The 22,717-nt window shown below is 27.6% G+C and overlaps 1 protein-coding gene across 1 annotated transcript in view; it reads right to left on the reverse strand.

The window, feature by feature from the left end:
- LOC107444946 (Sterile20-like kinase) overlaps positions 1-22,543 on the reverse strand; it is a 42,017-nt gene extending 19,474 nt beyond the window's left edge. Inside the window, exons 1-11 of the mRNA XM_016059225.3 lie at positions 21,597-22,543; positions 17,769-17,933; positions 13,517-13,715; positions 10,944-11,016; positions 8,369-8,563; positions 8,124-8,205; positions 7,238-7,345; positions 7,020-7,125; positions 4,367-4,598; positions 3,058-3,176; positions 2,048-2,165 (exon numbers count right to left, since the gene is read on the reverse strand). Of these exons, the coding sequence (XP_015914711.1) occupies positions 2,048-2,165; positions 3,058-3,176; positions 4,367-4,598; positions 7,020-7,125; positions 7,238-7,345; positions 8,124-8,205; positions 8,369-8,563; positions 10,944-11,016; positions 13,517-13,715; positions 17,769-17,933; positions 21,597-21,764 (1,565 nt within the window). The 5' untranslated portion in view covers positions 21,765-22,543. The remainder of the gene's footprint in view (positions 1-2,047; positions 2,166-3,057; positions 3,177-4,366; positions 4,599-7,019; positions 7,126-7,237; positions 7,346-8,123; positions 8,206-8,368; positions 8,564-10,943; positions 11,017-13,516; positions 13,716-17,768; positions 17,934-21,596) is intronic.
- Between the last annotated feature and the right edge of the window lie 174 nt (positions 22,544-22,717).

A 22,717-nucleotide genomic window follows, 5' to 3' on the forward strand; every position in this document is an offset into this window, starting at 1 on the left:
CTATTTTTCCTGAAAATTTTAAAAGACAAAAGCTGAAAAGAAATTTTTTTGTAAAATGAGATTGAACAAAATAAAATGCAAGAAAATGGGACAACATTTTAAAACTCTTTAAAATGCTACTGATTTAAGAATTAGAAATGTTTAACCCTTTGCTTATGTTGTACCATGTTTTCATTATGTGTGGTTCACATGTTGAAACAGCCGTAAGCAAAAGGAAACTAATGATTATATAATTAAAACTATTTAAAACGGAAAAGATTTTTTAAAGTTAAGTAAAATTTGAATAATGATGACTAGTAACATCCTGCTAATTAATATTACTAAGATGGATTACACTTTTACAGTTTTTACAATGTTTTGAAAAAATGTATAAAAATGAAAAGATAAAAAACAACATGTGTTAACAACATCTATGAAAAAAAAGTATTAACAAAATAAAATGACAGAAAAACTGTGCATTTTTTTATTTTTTTTTTTATGAAAAACTGTACAAAGTTTAATTCATAGTGAAAAAATGTTTTAGTTATTAAAAGAATTAGTTTTCACAAAAGAAAAAAAAATATTTTTAGGTTTTTCAAAGATATGTTTAGGTTTAATGAAGAATTTTAAAAATTTAATTTATTATCATATACTAAACTCAGTGGGGCGACAGCCCAAGGCCTACTGGGTTCACCCAGGACCAACAACTATTTTCTAAATACAAGTTTAGAGAATGCACTTTAGTATATTTAATTAGAAATAGAATTTAATTTATTCTAATTAAACATAATATAAATTTTTTACCTATACTTCAGTTTCTTTTGCATCTTTAATTACAAAACATATATACTCTTAAAACTTAGTGCAAATGAAATTATCCACAAGAAAAGTTGTAAAGATCTCAATGTAAAAAGAGATACCTTTACCATTATTAAATCTGAAAAAACTGATTTAGCCAAAATGCTGTTTATCAATATAATTTATAGCAAATTACATTTCTAGTGCATACAAATTGAACAACCTACTACACTTTTATGATTCAACTAAATATTTATCCCATATATTGTTATTCACTACATGGATCTTTGAAAAAATATATTTGGAGTACTTTCAGATCGGAAAAAAATTTTAGTTCCTTATAATTTAATGAAAATAAATTTTTATAACTGATTGATATTGTAAAAACATTTCTTGTTATGCATTTAACAAAACAAGACTATTGCTTATCAATAGTGTTTAAAAAACATTACCACACCAAAAGCTTAAAAACTATTGGTGCAACAAAAATATAAATAAATATATACACACACAGCTATATATATACATAGTATTGTGTGTTAGTCACGGTTTCAAGTTTAACGCAGTAGAACAAAATGTAAATTTGCTTTTCATCACCACTTCGCAAAATAAAACAAATTTTAAATAACTTTAAGTAGATATTACTTAAGCTTTTTTAAGAAAAAATTTTTAAATTCTAAAACTAAGATTCTTTATCCTCATCCAAGATAATACCAATTAACAAAGTCACCATTGTTTAAATATGCAACATTTCTTTTTTACAAATCAATATTAGAAATTAATATAGAATATACGAATGCGAATTATTAAAAAGAAATGTACAATCTATATCTCCCAGATCATAAAGTAAAGTGATTTTTGACGATCTTATATAAGATTTACAACACGCTAAAATCAATACAACATGCAACTTAGAGAAGACCAGCTGAAACAAGGAAACCATTATCAGTACAGAAATCCCCTCTTCAACTATCAACTCATTCTTTCGAGGCAACTCCCCTTGGGTCCTCCTCTCTTCCTTGACCTTGGGTTCAGGAGCAGATGTCCCAGTTTCGTGGCCAGTCAAATGCGTATTTAGTAACCAAGCAAACTTAGTACTCATTTTATAGACTAAGAGAAAGGGTGAAAAGCTGGCAAAGACAAGGCCCCATCCCAGAATAGAACCTAGGGCTTGTGGCTTGGAAGGGCCAGGTGCTACAGGTTAGCCACCGGGTGTCTTTTTTATCACATACACAAAAAAGAAATCCTCTCATAACTGAATAAATCTTACCAATTAGAAGAAACATTGCGAGATGAAGCATCAACTTCTTCTCGAACTTCCTTCCAAACACCAGGGGAAGGAAGCGTTTCATCATCAGTTGAAGAACTTGTTTTTTCATTTGCACAATCTACAAAAACACCAGTGAAAATTTAAGAATTTAGTTCTCATTTTTTAACATGATGCACACACATGTATTTATTTTTATGTTTAATTAAGAAAGAGATATTCCAAAATTTTTGTGAAAGGTCTTTTTCCATGAAGCAGGAAAACTCTACTCATAATTTTGTGATTTTTTTAAAACACAGACCCGATTTTTTCTTTTTTAATTACACAAACCAGTAGCTAATTCAAATTTTTTGTGAAAGGTCTGTAATCTAGAAAGGTCTTTATTTGTGAAAAATCTATTCATAATTTTGTAAATAAGTTAAAATCCAAAATTTTTTTAGGAAAAAATACACAAAAAACATGTTTTTCAAGGAGTTTTTGTTTAAAAATTAAGAATTAATGATGCTATAAAAGAGTTTTTTAATTTAAATAACAGCTTTTGTAATAAAAGTTTTGCAAAGGGTCAATTTTAACGATAAACTACTCTATGAAGAGTTCTTTTTCAAGATAAAAAATTTTATAAAGGGTCCATAACATATTTTAAAGGTACATTAACAATTTCTCCTAAAATGACACATCTATAAATTGCAACAAAAGTAGATATATTTATTTTGCACCCAAAATATAAATCAGTGAGATATTAACTAAATTAAAAAAAAATTTTAGCCAAATTCAATAAAGGTAATTATCAGAGATACTTCGAAAGTCTTAATCAGAAAGGCATCAGTACATCATTAAAAAAGATAACTATAATCAATGTTTTCTGGATTTAACTGTATGAAATACAAAGTTAAGCAACTCAGTCTTATTAAATAATTGACAGAAAACAGTTCCCATAAATCACATGTAACCTGCAATAATAATAACTATTTTTAATATAAGTGTTACAAGAAATAATGTTTAAAAGTACTCACTTGATATAACAATAACTTTGCTTTCTGGAATCGCAGCCTCCGTCGATGATTGAATTTCAAGACAACTAATTGGCCTATTTCTAAATTTATCCTTAGGTGGCTCTGGAGCTAATGGTTTCCTAAAAATTCAACACATATATTTATATATAATAAATGAATTTGTGTTATCTAATTGGTAAAGACACTAATAACATTAATCTGTGTTTATCCAATTGATACAAAGCATTCACCTAGGGTAGAGTTAAAGAAGCAATTCATAATTTTTTAAAATAATAAATGTAACATTTAAACTTTTTAATAGTCACTAACATGTGCTTAATCAAAGTGCTAATGTTAATGGAATTGGGTAGTTTAAGAAGAGACATTTATAAAAATCACAATTTAAATAGAAGAGCTTAGAAGTGATAGTTCTAAGCTTCTCAATTTTGGCAAAGAACTAGATAAAATTTATCTGACTCTTATTTATCTTAAATTTTATTTTAACAATATTTTTAATATTATAATCAATCATAAAAATTTTCACTTAAAGAATATATTCCATATTACTTTCTTTTGACGCTTTCATTAAAAAAGAATAATCAATAAATAGACAACTTACATTGAAAAAAGATGCAACAAGGCATCTATCAAAAACATATCGATCAAAATAAATTAAGAAAACAATTTAATGAACACTAAAAAGAAGCTTCAGATTATTTTTACCATATACATTTACAAATTTACAGTAGACTACTTTTTACTGAAGAAATTTCTAACATTACAATTATGATTAAATGTTCTTTTTATCACATATTAAGAAAAATTAGTGTGGACAAAAGTAATTGAACAAAAGAATGAAATAAACTTTTACTTTTTTTTCAATCTTATATATATCCATTAAGAATAATTGTTTTTCCTCAGGAATCTAAAATTTTTCTGACTCTTCCAAGAAATTAAAAATTTCTATAGATTTTCAGTGATCTAAAAAATTTCTTTCGAAAGCACACAAGGATTGAGGGTAAGTACAGAACATTGCTTATTCTGCTTAGTCATTAAATAGAACAAGGTTTAATTTGGTTAAATAAATTAAAAATAAAAAAACAATCTATAGCTAAAATCCTGCCCTTTATTGTTTAAGAAAACTCCCTACTTTTGAAGGTACTGAATCTTTAAGTTATTTTGCTTTTTAAATACTAGAACATTAAAGTTAATAAAATCATTAATTATAAATCCTAATTTTAAGACTACCAATACTTTAATTTCCATAAATCTGGAAAAATTTACCCTTATTATTAAGAGATAATTTAATCGGAACAAAAAAAATCCATACCTATTTACAATTGTTGGATTGTCAAGCAATGATGGTGTACTTTGAGCTTTTTTCAAATTTTCTTTGGTTGTACTTGATACATCTTCTTTACTTTTAACTCTATTGAGTAAATTTTTATCAGCATCAAGCTTCGGAGCAACTGGTTTGGAATGATCAGAATGCCTTTTAATATCTTGCCTTGAAGCAGAAAGGCTTTTGTTGCTTTGAACAGACAATGATTTGCTTAATAAACCTAAAATAATTTTTAATTATAAAACATAAATGAAATTCAATTAATAATATTTGAAATATATAAAGAAATAAATTGCAGGGTGAAATTTAATTTATAATAACTTAGCTATAATGTATATGCAGCTGTAGTCTATACAATATATAGTTCAGTTTCACTCAAAAAATTCTCCATGAAATTTATTTTTCAGACATTTTACTCAAGAGTTTCCATACTTTTCGATTAAGGTTTGGAATTAATTACAAAGTTTGGAATTAATTAAACCTAGATTTGAAATCTTAAATAAGCTGGAATAATTACTTTCAAAACTAAAAACAAATAATTGCTAAACAAAATATAGCTTAAGCTTTTAAGTCACTTTAAATAAAGAAAAACTTTGATTAAAAAAAAAAATTTTTATTAATAGCTTCACACTTTTCCATTATATTAATAGCTTTCACATTATACTAATAGCTTCACATAAGGCCCCAACTTTACTGAATGGATAAATAATGATAGATATATTTATTTACTAATGATCCAGCAGACTCAAGCAAATATAGAGCTTAATGACAAAATCCATACTACACTATTTTTATTTCAAGAATAGTCTACACTCTTCAGTATCCCCCCCCCCCAATTATTGAGACCCTTGCATTGCAACGCCCAATACACAAAGTCCCGTTTGCTATTCTATAGACGTAATACCATTTAAACACCTATTAGAATGTCTGAACTAAACTATTCATACCAATATAGGGACTGATTTTTTCTCTTTTGATTTTAAGAATATCATGAAAAAAGTGCTGTAAAACGTTTTGAGCTTTCTAAATAAACACTATCCCATGGACAATAAATAGAAAAAGTTTACTATTTCTTTTGAGGTTACTGTTCAATATGGGTTATATATCTTGATTTTTCTATGAATAAAAGAAAAAAGACTGGTAAAACTACCAACTCTTATTCCATTAGTTCTTATTCCTCTAGTCCTTGGCATTATCTATGGTGAAATATCGATTTATTTTGTTATCAAGAATTTAGAAGGATATATTCATTATTGAGAATTAAGAAGTAAATATCCCCTTTTCAGGGAATAGGAGTCTCTTGTATACATTGATAACCTTTGTAAATTTCATTTTGAAAATTTCAATACTTTTCGTTTAACCAGGTCTAGAAAAATTCAAATATTTTCTTTTCAATTTCCTTTTAATTTCATTTATTTTATTTTACTCTGTTTAATTATTATATGTGAATAATAAATAAATAAAATAAAGTAAAAAAAATATGAAATAGAGTAAATAAATAAAATAGTTAGTGAACGGCAAAATTTTTTAGCAACTTTTTGCTTGTGCAAAGCTAACCTAAAAGTACCAAAGATTCAATAAGTTTACAAATCAAATTTTTTCTTGTCTGAAAACTATCTTCACTTTTCATGAATTGTTGTAATAGGTAGTTTATCCTTGAGATGAAAACAAGTGGTATTCCCATTCCTACTTTCTTTTTTTTTTTACTATTACTATTTTGGTTCAACTTCTTAGTTTACTGGACATGTGTTATTAAGTGAAAATGGCTGCTCATAATAAGCATAACATATATTTAGAATTAGATTGGTAGTGGATTGCGTCAAAATTAATCCACCATTTTAAGAAAATATTTGATATAGTTTTGAGTACTCCCGTTATAGCAAATTTACATTATAACGCCCACAGTTCTTTAAACTACAGGGGTCGTTTTATCGAGCGTCGGCTATATAAATATTTACATATATATATGTACTCGACAATGAAATCAAACAATCTTATAAGTTACTGACTTGTCAGCCACTATAGAAACAGCAAACCCCATTTCCAATAGGAATTAATGAAAAAACTTATTTTTAAATGGAACATGAGAAAACTATTTATTCATTTTCTGAACTGTGCTTAAGCCTTGTATAATAACAGTTTAAATTATTGTTTTTTATTATCCATGTTGTTGACCTATGCAATAAGAAAAAAAAAACTAACAACCCATATTTATTTTGAAAGTTTAACTGTAGCAATCCGTATAACCGTAGCAACTGCTAAGGTGTAAGCCTTATGAGTTTTGGTGATTGCAGACAGTAAGTCTGCAATAAGTTAAAAACAAAAAATAAGTAAAATAAAGTAAAATAAGTTAAAAACAAAATAATAAGATACAATTATCCAGAGTTATTAATAAGAGAGAGCAAACTAAAACTAAGTTCATCAAATTATTATGTAATATTAGCTTCAAATTTTAATTCTTTGTAAAAATTATTACACAATAAATTAAGAATACTTTAGTTACTTCTCTAAAAATAAAGTGATTACAACATATAAAAAAACGCAGAAAAAAACTTGTAATCGTAATCAATAATAGAGTAATGAAAAAAAAAACTAAGAAATTACATTCCTGACCAAAGTAAATCTGAAATAAAGCACATACTTTCTCGTTTAGAGCTAGAAGTATCCGAAGTATCGCTTATATTGGAACTACTGTCACCTATTTCACTATTTACACTCATGTGGGAAGATGATAAACCAGAAGGAACCTAAACATTAGAGAGAATTATTATCAACTATATGTACACATTTTTGTTATGATAAGACATGATAATACAATGACATTTTTGTTATGATAAAATGAATATTTATAAATCATACTTCTTGATAATCATCTTCCTCTGTAACTTCTTCAAACACTTCTGCTTTATGTTCACTAATCAATTCTCTCAAAGGTCTGTTATCCAAAGCTGAAGCAATAAAGGGGTGCTAAAAAATAAAATTTAAGTCTGTCATTGTATGTAACATTAGTACTTTAGATAAAATGTCACTCAGAACTTTCACAAAACTAAATAATTTTTGCCCTTAATTTTGTTTAAAGAAAATAATAATAATTATTAACATAAGTAAAAGCAGCATTTTTTTATTCTAAATAACAAAATTTAAAAAATACCAGACATAAAACGAAATAACAAAAACAACACATTCTATTCTTAAAATTCCACTCTTAATATAAGGCCCAGTTCTGAAGATAATGACTTTTTGAAACCTTTTATAAAGAGTTAAACTAAAAAAATATTCTCAACTAAGTTCCTCTAAGAGATTTTTAAAATTTATCATTTGTTTTGTTTTAGCAAAATAGGAAGAATAAATCTGCCCTTACTTACTTATAAGTGATTGTAGTAAAGGTGCTGTTAAAAATACTTTTTCAGTTACATTATTAATTTTTTTTAGCACATTATTCAAACACAGGGAAAAGTAATATTAACAGGTAATAATTCTAAAAAAAACATCAAGAATTTCATTCAATAATTAAATAATTATTTACTGAAAGAAATTAAAGTACTTCAAAGTTATTTCAAATGTGAAGAAAAAAAAACTTAGATAAACGAAAACCAATTTAAATGAATTTTAAAAAAACTTGATAACTTTAAATCTTTTGTTATCAAAGTCAAATTTTGTTATCATATTAAAGCCAAATCACAACAAGATAAGAAAATAAAAAGTAGAAACTTTATAAAAATCTAAACAAATATAAATTATTTACCTCAAGTAATTCTTTAGCACTGCTCCTTTTTTGAGGATCTTTAATTAAGCATTTAGTAAGAAAATCATTAAACTGCTTAGACCTAAGAAAATATAAATAAGTTTCAAAAATAAAATTAACCACAAAATAAGTACATAATAATAAAAACAGGTTTTAAATTTTATAAACTATAAACAATTTCAAAAAATCAAAAATAATATATTTTTTTTTTTAAATATAAATGATGAACCAAACACCAAATATACCATTTTGATGGCTGAGTAAGAGTTGGTGGATCTTGCTTCTGAATTTTAAGCAGCACACGCATAGGTGTCATTTCATGGTTAGGTGGATCCATTTCAGCAAGTTCAATCAGAGTTATACCCAAACTCCAAATATCAGCCTTATAGTCATAAGGGTTATCTCTAAAGGTTTCACAGAGAACAACTTCAGGAGCCATCCTGTTGGTGAACAAAAACAATAGATTCTATAGTGGGGAAAAATAGATTTAACAGAACAATTATAACCAGAACAATTAACAACAAATAATCCGGGTTTCCCTACCGCGTTATCAAATATTTTATCATACTGCTTAGAATGATAATATTTTTGCTCTGTCAGAAACAATAAAAGAAAGTACAGAAATAAACAGGAGTTTGCTAGTGTCACTGTGTTAGTTAGGAGTTTGCTAGTGTTAAATGTGAGTAACATGCCAACCAATAGCTAACCGCCATGTGTTTTTTCCTTACTTACATATACAGAGCTGGAAGTCCATAATACAAAAATTAAAGACTAAATTGCCTCTAAACCCACCCTAAATTTTTCAAAAATTCGAAAAACATTTTAATGCATTTTTCGAATCTTTGTACCCTTCTTAATGTCTGTCAAAAACGATTTCTCGGTACCTAACTTTGTTTGGAAGTTATACCGGAAAATAGAGACTCGTCGCTAAGCAGGTAGAAAGGCCCGTTCGGCCGGATTAGGAGGGGCGACATTCTTTTTGTGTCTCATCCATTCCGCTGATTGTATATAGAAACTTATTGTAGGCATTTCCTTTATCGACCATTATATATATGAAATTAAACGTTTTCCCCTAACATAAGTTAATACTTTAAACGTGTTTTTATCAAAACGATGTTTTTTGACCTGGCCCAACGTTTTTATCATGATCTATACAACGAAATAAACTGTTCTTCATTTTAAATCGCGTAAAAATATATTCTTTAGAAAGTAGCATAGGATTTTGATATTTTAATATTTCGATTTTATGTTAGTATTTTAATGAATATTTTTTTTAAAGAAAAACTTAACTTTTTTTTAAAGTAGGTAATTTTGTGAATATCAAAAAACCGCTATGCTACTTTTTAGATAATATCTTTATGTTTCAGAAAATCTAAACAAAATCGTTTTCCTATGTTTCAGGACTTCTAAATCCATGAGGCCAGTGAGGTGCTACTTTTTGATGACCAGCCACACACGGAGCTGCCACCAACTTATTTTTTATTATTTTGTAAAAGCAAAATTTTTAAAATAGACTTAAATTGTAGGTAAATAACATTTTAAAAAACAAGGAGTTTCTGCATTGTCTCTATTACTTAAAAAAAATTCAAGAAAAACGTTAATATTTTACCATTTCAGGGTGGGGGTCCCCCCTTAATCACAATTTCAGGATGGGAGAAATTTGTACGATACCAACATTGATCCCCAGATATACAATTGGCAATAGTTATAGTAGTTCCTGCACTCAAGTGAAAAAAGAAACATTTAAAAAAACTCAGAAAATTAAGTTATAAAAAAATTTCTTTTTTGTTCTTTTTGTTTACAGAAAAAGAGGAGAAAATAGTCTAAATTGGAAAATCGTTAAGTAATATACGGATATATGAGGATTCTCTAGTGAAAAACAGTTGAGTATGATACAGTGATGAGATAGGAGTAGAGAGATAAGAGCTTTTTATATATTTCTCCCAAATAGAATGCTTTTATGCCATTAAATCAAGGATAACTATCTCTAACACTGGGAGCAAATAAATATCATACAGCGCTATGAAAACTTTATAGTTCATTTTGCTATTTACTTTTTTTCATGGCATAAAACACAATTTTTGAACTTTAAATTCCTTCAATTCTTTTTTAGATAAATAATCTTTATTCTTCCTGTTAAAAAAATTTGGAAAAATCACAAAAATTTCCAGACATTTATTGAAGTGTTTAATAATTAAGGAACACTTTCTTTTTTTTTTAAAGGAAATTAAGGAATTTAAGGACAACTTTGAGCCCTGCTATAAGATGTAAGAACAGAAGGTGCTCATTTTCTCAACAACAGATGAGCACCTTTAAAGTACTTTTTAAGCACCCAAAAAATATTTTAAAGCTTTATATACGTTAACAAAATGGAAAATAATTTTCAAAGACTATACATGATCATGATAAAATAACTAGTTTCTAACAAAGAACTCTTATCTTGATTATATTAGCAATCATAAAAAGATCGAAAGATTTTTCAGCTCGATTTCAGAGGGTGGAAAATGAAGTCGGAAATTACTCTAATAGATATAATAGTTGAAATTGAAAACACAAAAAGTGAAAGACTGGTAAAAATCATAAAAAAGTGGAAATTCGTAGAGGATACTCATCCCTGACAATGGTAATGATATTGAAGTAAATTTCCTTGAACCTATTAAATACAGCTATGATAATAAAATATAGCAATTTCAAAGCTTGGTATTGTTTGTAGAAAGAAACAAAAATTACTTCCATGGTACAATCAAAAATAGTTATACATTTCATGCTTAATAAAGCACTGGTTACTTAAATATAATAAATAATAATAAACGTTCTTACCAATAAGGAGTTCCAATAAATGAGTCCCTCCTTTGAAGTGTATGCTTGTTTTTAGCAGACACACCAAAATCAGCTAAAATTTAAAAAAATTTAAAAAAATTGATATCTAAATGATAAACTATTTAAATATACAACATTTGTAAATACAGTAAAAAATTTCTTATTAATCATAATTATTAAACATGAGAGAAGAAAACTAATTCTACTAATGTGCAATAAAACTGATAAAAAAAGAAAACAATTTAATTTATGCAAATAAGACTGAGAAATTTGATACAATATATTAGCACATGTCAGTACCTTAAACAGGATATGACACACTTCATATATTTGAAATTGCAATATTTTATTCTTATGAACTGAAATAGATTTTTTTTAGACTAGTGACATTTTCATACTTTTCTTTACAGAAAAAAATATTAATAAATATTCATAAAATTTTAAAAATAATAATAATAATAAGAGTACAATAAAAACACTGGTACTCAAAATTGTTTTAATTGGGAATTAAAATAGAGTAGAATAGAACAAACCTTTATAGTAAAATTTCTAAATCTTTTGTAGTTTCTTAAAGCTCAAAATAGCATTAAGAAAATTTCCCAAGTTCTGAAATTTTCTGGTATAACAGTAACAGTTTTTTAAAAAAATCATGCTAAATTTTAATTAGTTATTAATCTGAAGAGTCAAAAAAAAAGTAAAAAATAAATAAATAAATGTGTGAAAAAACATTTAATAAAAAATAGTACGTACACCAGAGATTTCCTGAAGACAAAATAGGGCAGAGCGTTTTTTCAAAAGCAAGGGCACTTTCCCTTTTAAAGGGCACCAATATTGCTAAATATATTAATTATATCTAGCTAGATAAGTGCTCTTCAAAACAGAATTAAAAATACTCAAATAAATATAAGAAATAATAGTATTTTATAATGACAGTCTAAAAATAATTTCTACTAATTATGGTAATATCTGAAGTCTCTGGCTCCTGCCATGTTACCTTTTTCTTAAAATAAATAAAAGAGCAATTTTTTTCTAAATAGAGGAACAACATTTTCACAAAAAGGGGAAGGAGCATAAAGGGTGGGCCACCCTTCTAAAAATCAGTTAGAAAGAATACTCATACACAACAGTTATTTATAAAAATGTCAAATCGAAACACTTAAAATTTAAGACATTAACAGCGAAAAATGGTATTTAAAATTAGGTATGTGACGAATATTCAGCCCTTTCGCCAATTTTCAGCAAAGTATTATTTGTAAAATTATTTTCAAAGTTTTTTTGGGGGGAAGGGGGGAATTTTATTAGATTTAAAAAAGAATAATCTAAAATCGTTTTTTTTTATTATGCATTATTATAAATAGTTTTTACGCATAATTGATAAGCTCTAAAACTTGCTAATTTATGTTCTGAAAGTCACATTGAAAACAAAATTTGAAGAATTTAAACTAGTTTACTTTATAATAAACCATGAGTATTTTAATGTTTACTTTCTTTTTTTATTATTATATCAAGCAACACTTCACGTTTTAAAAATTGAGAACTTTTTTTAGTGTCAATTTTGCTTGTTTTTCTGTTTTAACAAAAGTAAAGCATGTTAACGAAGCATTTCTAATAAACTCCATTCTTTTATTGTCACTTTTTTCTTGTATGGTAAGGCAGATAACTAGTAACATAGAAAACTGAGATTCTTAACATATTTCAAAACTAAGAACAATTTTTTCTTCTTCTCTTTCTCTTTTGGTTTCTTTTTTTTTTAATTAACTTTCATTTTTATCAGCGCTTTTATTAGGACAACATTTTTTAAAGACCGTTTCTTATGAGCGCTATGCTTTTATAGTTAATTTCTTTTCCGAAAAATATGGCAGTGTGAAAAAGTTAAATTAATACTTTTAGCGTTAAACCTTTTGTTTGAAATTAATGATGTTTGTTTTGGTTTCCATCTAGCTTCTTTTTCTAAAAGACTTATGTTTTTTATAGACAATTTTATTATGATGTGTCCATTAAGAGGGTTCCTATTAGACTTTAATCTTCACTTTTACTTGAAGATGCAGATTGAAAATTTTCGTTCAAAAACTATTTTTTCTGTTGAGTTTTAGCATATAATCTTTGTTTTTTTATAGACGTTTTTAGCGCAGTATTTTTAAGTGTTTCTCATTGGCATCTTTTTTTTTAAGTTTTATGGATAAATTTTCTTTTTGCAGAAACTATCATTTTCTAGCATTAAAGTTTGTTTTAAGAATTAAAAGGATATTTTTTTCTATTTCTTTTCAACTCTTTTCTCTTTTTTTACTAGCTGTTAGTGAGTGTTTTTTATCTTAAATATTTCTAATTGTTATCTTACATTTATCTACATTTCTATTAAAGTCTTTTTCCCATTACCACATACCAATAATACAGCTAAGTATTTCTTACTTTTCAATTATGACTAAACTTACTTCTAAATAAAAATGATATTTATTAATGATTTTTGTAAAAAACAATGTTGCTATTCCTTCGCCGGATATTCAGTATTCAGTCAAATCACTATTCGTTACATTCCTATTTAAAATGTTAATTCTCAATAAGAATGCAAATACCTAATTTAACCCCTCCATCCATAGTTAGGAGGATATTTCCAGCTTTCAAATCCCTATGGATGATTTTGTTTTCATGTAAAAATTGGAGACCCTGGCAGACTTCATGGCACAGATACCGAATTTGGGGTTCAGACAAAGGCTTTTCCAGATCCACCATTATAGTATCTACAGCACCACCTTCACAAAATTCAATTAATATCTAAAAAAGAAAATAAATCATTAAGGGATAAAACATTCAAAAGAAGTACGTAATACAAAAATTAGCATTCTTCAGAAGCAAATTAGTATCAGAAAATTTAAAAATACGATTCCAGATTAGTCTTGTTGATTACAGATATATATATTTAAGTCAGTTTTACATCAAAAAACTGCTTAGATAATACATATACAAGCACAGAAATATATGCTTGTATATGAAATAAAATCAAAATGGAGTTTAACAAAAATTAGAACACTTCAGTGATTTCTGAAGAAATTTTGTCACAAAGGTTAAAAATTAGTTGCAAGAAATTGAGATTTTGAATTCACAGAAATTGAGATTTAAATTGAGATTTTGAATTCACAGAAAGATTTTTATTTTATCTAAGCCAACAATATAAGCCATGAATTTACACTATAATGAACAGTTTATAATATAAAATACAATACTATTCTTAAAATTTAAACATTACATAAATTTAGCTTATAAAATTAAAAACAAAAATAATGAATTTTACACTTAATATTTTTATAACAGTTTGTAAACATCAAATAAAGCATTGATAAAATTTTAAAATCAGTTTTAGATTTAAATCACAACCTTCAGGGAGGGGAATTAACTTAAACTAGAATTTATACCAGTGATTCTATCTAGGGCCGGCCCATGCCGATTTTCAAGTGTAAGCAAAAATATTTTTGATGCCCCCCTACATTAGTGATAATAAATATGTACAGTATAAAATAAATTACATTCGTAACTTTAAAAATATGTCAAGGTCTACAGTGTTTTCACTACAGCGCGAGAACGCGAGAATCTCGCATATTTTTTTATATTCTCGCATTAAAAAATGATTACCGCGAGAAATTCGCGCATTCTATAAAAAAATTTCAAAATTCGCGAATTTCTTGCATTTTGAAAACAATTTCTCATTTGCGCCATTTAGAATAAAATCCGTTTCACTTTTCTTCCTGGATCTTTTATTATTTTCAACATCTGCCCCATTATCTAGCTTCCCTATTTACCAGTATTGTTCAGAACCTTTAAGAACAACAGAACACCATCCTTCCGGACCACGGAACCTCTTTCAGAACGCATTTCTCTGCAACCACGTGTTTACCGTAGGTAAGGTTTCTTCATGTAAGACGTTCAAATTTTTTGCACATTAATGTAAGATGGATAAATACCTTGTAAAGCCAATATCTTCGATTCCGAAACGGACAAATGAAAATGAAACAAATGTGGGTAGAAACGATCAAAACGAAACAAATACGCATTAGACCAACCTAATGAGAATAGCTGATATTTTCCATATGATGATGCAGCAACAATATTCAATGCTTTAAAAATTAGAAGATGTTAAAAATGCATTATAATTAAAGAAAGGATTTTTATTTAATATTTTTTTTTGAAATCTCACTTAACTTTTTGAAATCTCACCCTGTTTTTGAGAAAGGGTGAGAAATTCTCACCCATTTTTTTTCTGAGATGAAAACACTGGTCTACATTTTTTTATACTACTTACATAATGTACTTTTATTTAAATTCAATAGAGCGAGAAAAAAATGCCCTAACCTAAGTAATTTCGGAAGAGCAATAAAAGTATTATATATCCATATTATATTTACATTTTCATCTACTTATCATTTATGTCAGGCATTCATAAATGAAATGAAAGTATTGTTTACATTCAGTTATAAATCTTACCTTTTTATATATGCTTCATTTTTTAACATGCCAAAATACAAATCATGATCAAAATATTGCAAAAAATTCAAAATTGCAATAATCAGAAGTATAATAATACATATAACATTATTAAATTCAAATTAGCACAAGCTTGAGGTATTTTTACTATGTAATTTTATCCAGATATATTACTATAGTCCGTTCAACGAGAACTGAGAGTGGAAGTAAACAAAAGGGTTGCTGTTTGATCGCCAACGTTTGCCACTTTAACGGTTTCTTCGCTGAATGGGCGATTTCATTTGAATCGACAGAGCTTTCGCTTTTATAGAAAAACGAAAACGATGTTTGGTTTTTGATACCTTAAAATTAGATAAGAAAGTGCAAAATTAAAATATTTTCATGAAAATACGTTTCTAAGTGTTTCAGTAAACACATAATTTTATTTTAAGAATAGTTTTAATATATATTTATATTTCTTTAAGTTTTGATTAAATTAGTTTTAATATATTTTGCATAAATATCTATGAAAAACATAACTTTTATAATTCCATCGTAAAAGTCGTATAGAATTGAAAGTTATGTTAAAAAATGTTAAAAAAATACTCTTTTATTTTCATAATTACAATTTTTTTTAAAATTTATTAGAAGTTAAATAATATTTAAAATAGTTTTATGTTTCACCGATTGATTTAAAAATATATTAGAAGGAACTGCATTTATTTGTATTTTTAAATTGTTAATTATCTTTATTTTTCTAAGGGAAGTATTACGAAAATAATTACACTAAAAGAAACTTGGAACTTTTTTATATGTCTCACAAAATCTTTTGTTAAGAAAAATATACCCACTTAACCTATAAAAAAAAGCAGTTTGTAAACCTCGAATTCAATAGGTTTTTGAAAAAATAGAATCAAGTGTCAAAATTATTTAATTTTACGTAACATTTGAATTTCTGTACTTAATTAACAACTGTACCGATAACGAAAATAATTATATTAAACTACTCAGAAAAGAACAAAATTTTAAGAATTACTGTATTAATGATCAATTAATCATGGATAATAAGGAATAATTATATCATTAAAAAGTAAAAATGAATCCTCGTCGTTTAAATTGATATTTATTTTGAATGCACTTCCGTTTTGTAAATGTTCAATATTATTTCTTTCTCAGCTTTACTTATGTAAGATTTCTTCTGTCGTTTTTTAGGAGGACTTAAATCCATCGCTTTATTTTCCATATTACTCATGATACACTTACAAAAAGACACCACGGCGAAACAAACAACCTTCTAAAAATAAGAGTTTTTGCTTGTTTGATAGGCGCTATTTGTCATTATTCTGGCGCCAAGTAGACAGCTGTATTTCGCCAAATAGCACGCCGCTTTGTTTACTTTCGCTATCAGTTCTCGTTGAACAGACTATAATAAGAATATTATGCATGAATTTACAATTAAATATAAAGAAGTAGTAATTAAATATAACTTTTTACGAATAATCGTAGCAAACAATAACATTTCATAATTCTTGATAATTAAAGATAAAATACTTGACTTTAAGAATTATTGTTATTATAATCGTTAACAGTTATAGATAAACTTTCCAATAGGATTTAACAGTAAACGCAGCGATCCAGACCATCGCTATTTCGGATAACTGATTTTTCCGGTTTTCTGAATTGCTACAAAAAGCCGTTTTTGTTATTGTTAAACCCAATTAAAAAAATTTATTTATTTGGAAATAATCTTAAAAACAAGAAAAAATTATGAAGTAATACACTAATCATTATTCCCAAAATGATGGTAAGGTATCTTTCAAAAGAAAAATCCTAAAATCTTATGAGGAAAAAAAAAATTTTTTTTTTTTAAATGGCGGGAAAATGTATCAAATTTCGTTCTGGTTTCTTGGTTTTCCGGTTTTCTGATTTCCGGATTACGGATTCTGTACTGTATTAAAAATTATACATAAAAACTCAACACAAAACTCGAGATTCTTGAATAAAAAACAAATTCAATTCCTTCACCAATTCAACTTCAGAAAAAATGGATAATGGTAGTTTCATAAAATAATTTTAAAAAGGCGAATTCTAAGATTATCCTTCCCAACACTTAATTTTGCTCTTATATCTTCTTAAAAAATGATAAATCCCAGGTTAATTACACATTTTGATTTTAATTTGTAGTGATAATTTTGAAAATATTTTCTTTACTATATTTTTAGGTTAATTTTTTTAACAAAATTTTTACTTTTCACAAATCATGTCTAAATTTTCACAAAATAAGTATACCTCTTTAAAAAGCGTGGACAGACCCCCGCAATCAAATTACAACAACAACATATAATATAACAGCAGAAAACATATAATTACCCATAATTTAGCTTCATAAAAGTAAGCCTCTAACAATTCTACGATATTGTCGTGTTTGCATTCTGACAAAATATCAATCTCAACAGTAAAATCATCCAAGTCATCTTCCCCTTTCAATTCACATATCTTAGCCGCAGCTAACTTCCCATTCTCTCTATTTTGAGCCTAAAACAAATAAAGACACTATATTATTTATACATGCATTACCATCAGGGTGCAATTTTGCCAACAAGCAAGTAGCAAATTGGTAGTTAAAATATAAATAAATTTTTTTTTAAAAAATTTATTAAAAAAATGATACAGTCGAACTTGTTTATAACGAGCTCGGATTTAACGAGAACTCGGATTTACCAAGGGAAACGAGAATATTTGGTTGGCTCAATGTTCAGTCTATGGAACAGAAGTCGCTTTTAACGAGCAAGATCCGGTTTTAGCGAGCAATATTTTTCTGTCTTGCAATCTTTTTTCTCATCTTTCTAGTCTTTCTGTCTCATCTATTTTTCAAAATGATAAGAAATGCGCGAGAAATAAAAAAAAAAACCCGCGGACTGAAACTTAATTGCCCTTATCGCTCTAATTTAAAGCTTTATCGGTTGACGAAAAAGTAAAAAATTTACGGGAGTTGGATGACTGTGTTAAAAAAGTCGAAATCTGCAAAAGGTATGGATTGTTTTCATCTACTGTTTCCACACTGCTAAAAAACAAAGACAACTTAATGGATGCATACGACCAAAATAAAACAGACTGTAAACGACTGAAGAAGTGTTCGAAAGAGGATTTGGACGAAGCGTTATTGAAATGGATGAAGGTGCAACGTAGTGCTGATTTACCCGCGAGTGGACCAATTCTAAAAGTGCAAGCAGAAAAATTTGCTTAATAATTTGGATATTCTTAGTTTGTTGGGGGGAAGGGGTTAGTTGTCATTAAATTAAGAAAAGTGTTTAATTAAATTAATTAATGTAATTAAAGTAAGTAAGTATTAATTAAATTTTAAGTAAACTTAATCATTTTACCTCCCAAGCCCCCCCCCCCACTTTTATTTGCACGCCTGCTTTAAGGACCCGTTTATTACGAGCACTCGGATTTAACGAGTACATGTTACGGTCCCTTTGTGCTCGTTATATACGAGTTCGACTGTAAATGCTCACTACAGAAAAATGCAATAGAAAAAATTCTTAGATAACATCTAATAATCTACACTTTTTATTGTTTTTCCACAAAATTTCTTAAATTCTGATATTTTTAATATGATATTGTTACCGCACACTAATTTAAATTAAAGTTTTCACTTCTTTACGCTCTCGATTAACGACGATTCTGTTGTTAAACTTTATTTTTTCGACCCTTGTCCAATAGTTGTTAATTGTTTTGTTTGGTGATCCCTACATGATTTAACAAATTTGGTATTTTTAATAAAGATAATATTGTCAGGCGCAAAGTTCACATTTTCCCAGCAGCTATTTCGGCTACTTTTCTTGTTTTATAAAATTTTTACACGATCATCCAAATTCCGATATTGCTGGCCAGGTGGCCGAGCGGTTAGCGTGCCTGACTGCGAAGCCAATGTGTGCGGGTTCGAAACCCGCTCTGGGCATGGATGTTTCTCTCTGTGTTGTGTGAATGTGACCCATCCTATGAACAGGTATTTGTGGCGTGGGTAATATTGCTCGCCTCAGTGATTTAGGTTCACAGGTGCCCACTAGGTAACGCTAAATGAAAAACACTTCCACGGTAAAGAACGAAAGTTCAGTACCTGCTGTTAAGCCAAAAAAAATAAAAAAATTTAAACATTTCTGATATTTTAAACACAATGTTATTCTGTTCTGACGTGTGAATTTCAAATTTGAATAGGTAGTTATTTTTTACATACTCAATTTGCGATGATTCCAAGGAAGATGCCACTCTATTTTCAATCATTTTAACATGGTTTAATAAATTGATTTAGTTTTGACGTCTGCTAGCTGAGTGGTAGCGCTTTACGCTATCATGAGGCAGGTCCTTTGTTCGATCCTCAGACTGGCCAAGGTTGACGCAGCCTTTCAGTAAATCAATAAAAAGAGTACCAAGCATGCTTGGGAACTAAACAGTGTGGGTTCAATGTTGGGCTGACCAACAAAACGGAACATCAGCTCTTGCATCCCAGAGCCCAAAGGTAAAGGAAACTGAGGTGGGCACGGTAGGCCTTGGCCCTCTATGGACGGTCACGCCACTGAGTTTAGTTTCAATAAATTCAGAATTTTTAATATATTTTAAGACACAAATTTTGAATTTCAGTTATAGCCTATTGAAACGCTTTATTTTGACTATTCTATTATTCATCCAGTACATCATTTTACTACTATTTTCTTAACAGTTATTTTTCATTTCAACAATCTTTTTTACATAATTTTTCAAATAATTATATTTTTAATAAGTTATTACAATACATGAATTTCAAATTTGACTGATCCCTTTTTGACACGCTCAAATTGAATCTAAGCTGCCTTAAATCAACATCATTTTCTAATTGCTTTGTTTGTTTGTTTTTGCGCCAATTATTACAAATATTTTACTACCAGCTCAGCAATTTCCACAGTATGTTTAAAATCTGTATATTTTAAATACAATATTATTTCTACCAATATACTAGGAATTGAGCATTTGCATAATTAAAACTTTCACAAGAGTATAAATATTTAATATTTACAATACAGTAATCATTTTATTGCAATAAGTTACACAGCAATGATTATGTTGAATTTTCTACATCTCAAAATAAAATGTATCGATGTACTGCTTTAAAAAAATGCTGATAAAATCTTGATTTTACTAATAGTATTTTTCAGCACTATGATTTTGCAGTATAACAGATTTAACAACAACTCATTTGGTACATATTTTTACATTACTTCAAAGGAAAAATATACTGCTTGACAAAAAATACTATTCTGCTTAAAACAAAAAATTCAAAATAAAATAAAATTATATCCAAGAATTTTTGTTTATTCAGAAGGAACTGTATGGGAATTCATTTTTTTATTTTATTAAAGTATTAAAATATACAATTAAAATCACAATATTTTTTTGTTCATGTATACATATTTTGCTACAAGTATGTTAGTCTGAAAGCAATCGAAGTAAACAAACCCATTTGAATTTAAGAAGATTTGTGGTTATATAGTTAACATTTGGTTGTATAATTTACTGTTAAATTGTTGTTTTACATCTAATTAAGTCAATTACAGAAACCAAACTACATAAAAGTAAACAAAAAAAAATTGCATAGATCACCAAATTACACACAAATTAAAAAATTTAAGTATACAATGACTAGTTCTAAAATTTGTTTACTTTAAATGTGTTATAAGAGCCACAAATTTTTATTTAATAATAATTCTTTCCCTCAAACAATTCGTTATTGAAATGCAAGCAAACAAAACAGTTTTCAATTCAGGAAGAAAAAAATTGTGTTTCGAACTGAGTTTAGGGTAAAAAGTTAACGAGATAAAATAAATTTAAGACTTGTGCATCCCAAATATAACTAAGAATACACGGTAAACAAATATTGATCTTTGAAATGCATTACAGTTTATATGTGATCAAGTCTAGACAAAATCCTCAAACACAAAATTTTACTAGCACAAATTCTGCAGAGAGAACAGAATGTTTTCAACAATGAATTTTGATTGAATACCATAAGATTCTATGAACATCAAAACAGATTGCTTAATACATCATGGGAGGTTCAGTTAACATAATGTGAAATTAATAAAACCACAGATACTGTTAAAAACATACTAGAGATTCAATTAAATAGTACAAAGTATTTTATACAAAATATTACATTACCTTGTAAACTTTACCAAATGCTCCATCACCCAGCTCGCCAATAATTTCCCAATACAGCTCTGGATCATCATTGAATTTAATGTTATTGCACACTCTTCTTCTTTTAGCTTCAGAAGAAATATTTCCAGCAATGTGAAAAATTTTCTTAAAATTACTAAAGAAGGACATTTCCAACTGGCATTAGGAAAAGTTTGACCCTGGGCTTTTAAACTAATCCAGTAAAAACGTAAGTAATAAAAAAATCCACAATATCATACACTTTTATTCAGAAATATCAAAAAGCCATATCATCTACGACTTATAAAACGAATCGTTGTACGAATCTTCACATTAACTCCAAAATTTACTACCATCATTGCTCGTGGCGTAACCTTGAAAAGGAACTCAACTCAGAGGCGGAAAAGGCAATTTCATAGTACATAATTCATACAATATATGTTATTTCCAGTTGTTTTTATAAAACTTGTTCTATGTTCTGAGTCTCAAAACGGGAAAAAAACAAGAAAGGTATACAGTAAGGAGTTTCCTTAAAAAATTGTGTACGGTATTTCAAGAAGTAGGATTCATCGGTATACAATGATTATCATTAAGATAATTTGAAATCTTTAATTAAAAGAAAAAGCATACATCATTCTCCCATCTGACACCAAAGATCAGATGGAATGTTGTCCCGACGTCATATACACAACTATCGTGTCACTTTGAAGTTTACGACCTCGGGGCGAAAAACAAATATTGCCTTGTAGAAACCAATTTTAAGGGAAAATGTCACATCATATTAAGTACTAAGATCAAAAGACTTGATTAAAAATAACAGATATTTTTTTCAACATAGCCATAGAGAGGTGTGAGAGAAAGTTTCATCAACTTTGCACATTTTAATGTAATTTCAGACATCAGGAATCCGATTAGCGCAGGCGACTATTACTATTAGCATTGTTGCCATCACAAATCACTCAAAAGAAATTAATAAGAAAATACTGAAAATTGTAATATTAGCACATAAAGTACTTTTAAAAACAGTAAACCAATTATGATAATATTTTATGAACAGAAATTATAGTTTCGGAAATAATTGTTAGTTAAAATTTATTTAATTAAAATATTTCTCAGCCAACTTC

Source organism: Parasteatoda tepidariorum, chromosome 1, assembly GCF_043381705.1.
Source record: "Parasteatoda tepidariorum isolate YZ-2023 chromosome 1, CAS_Ptep_4.0, whole genome shotgun sequence".
Classification (NCBI taxonomy): domain Eukaryota; kingdom Metazoa; phylum Arthropoda; class Arachnida; order Araneae; family Theridiidae; genus Parasteatoda; species Parasteatoda tepidariorum.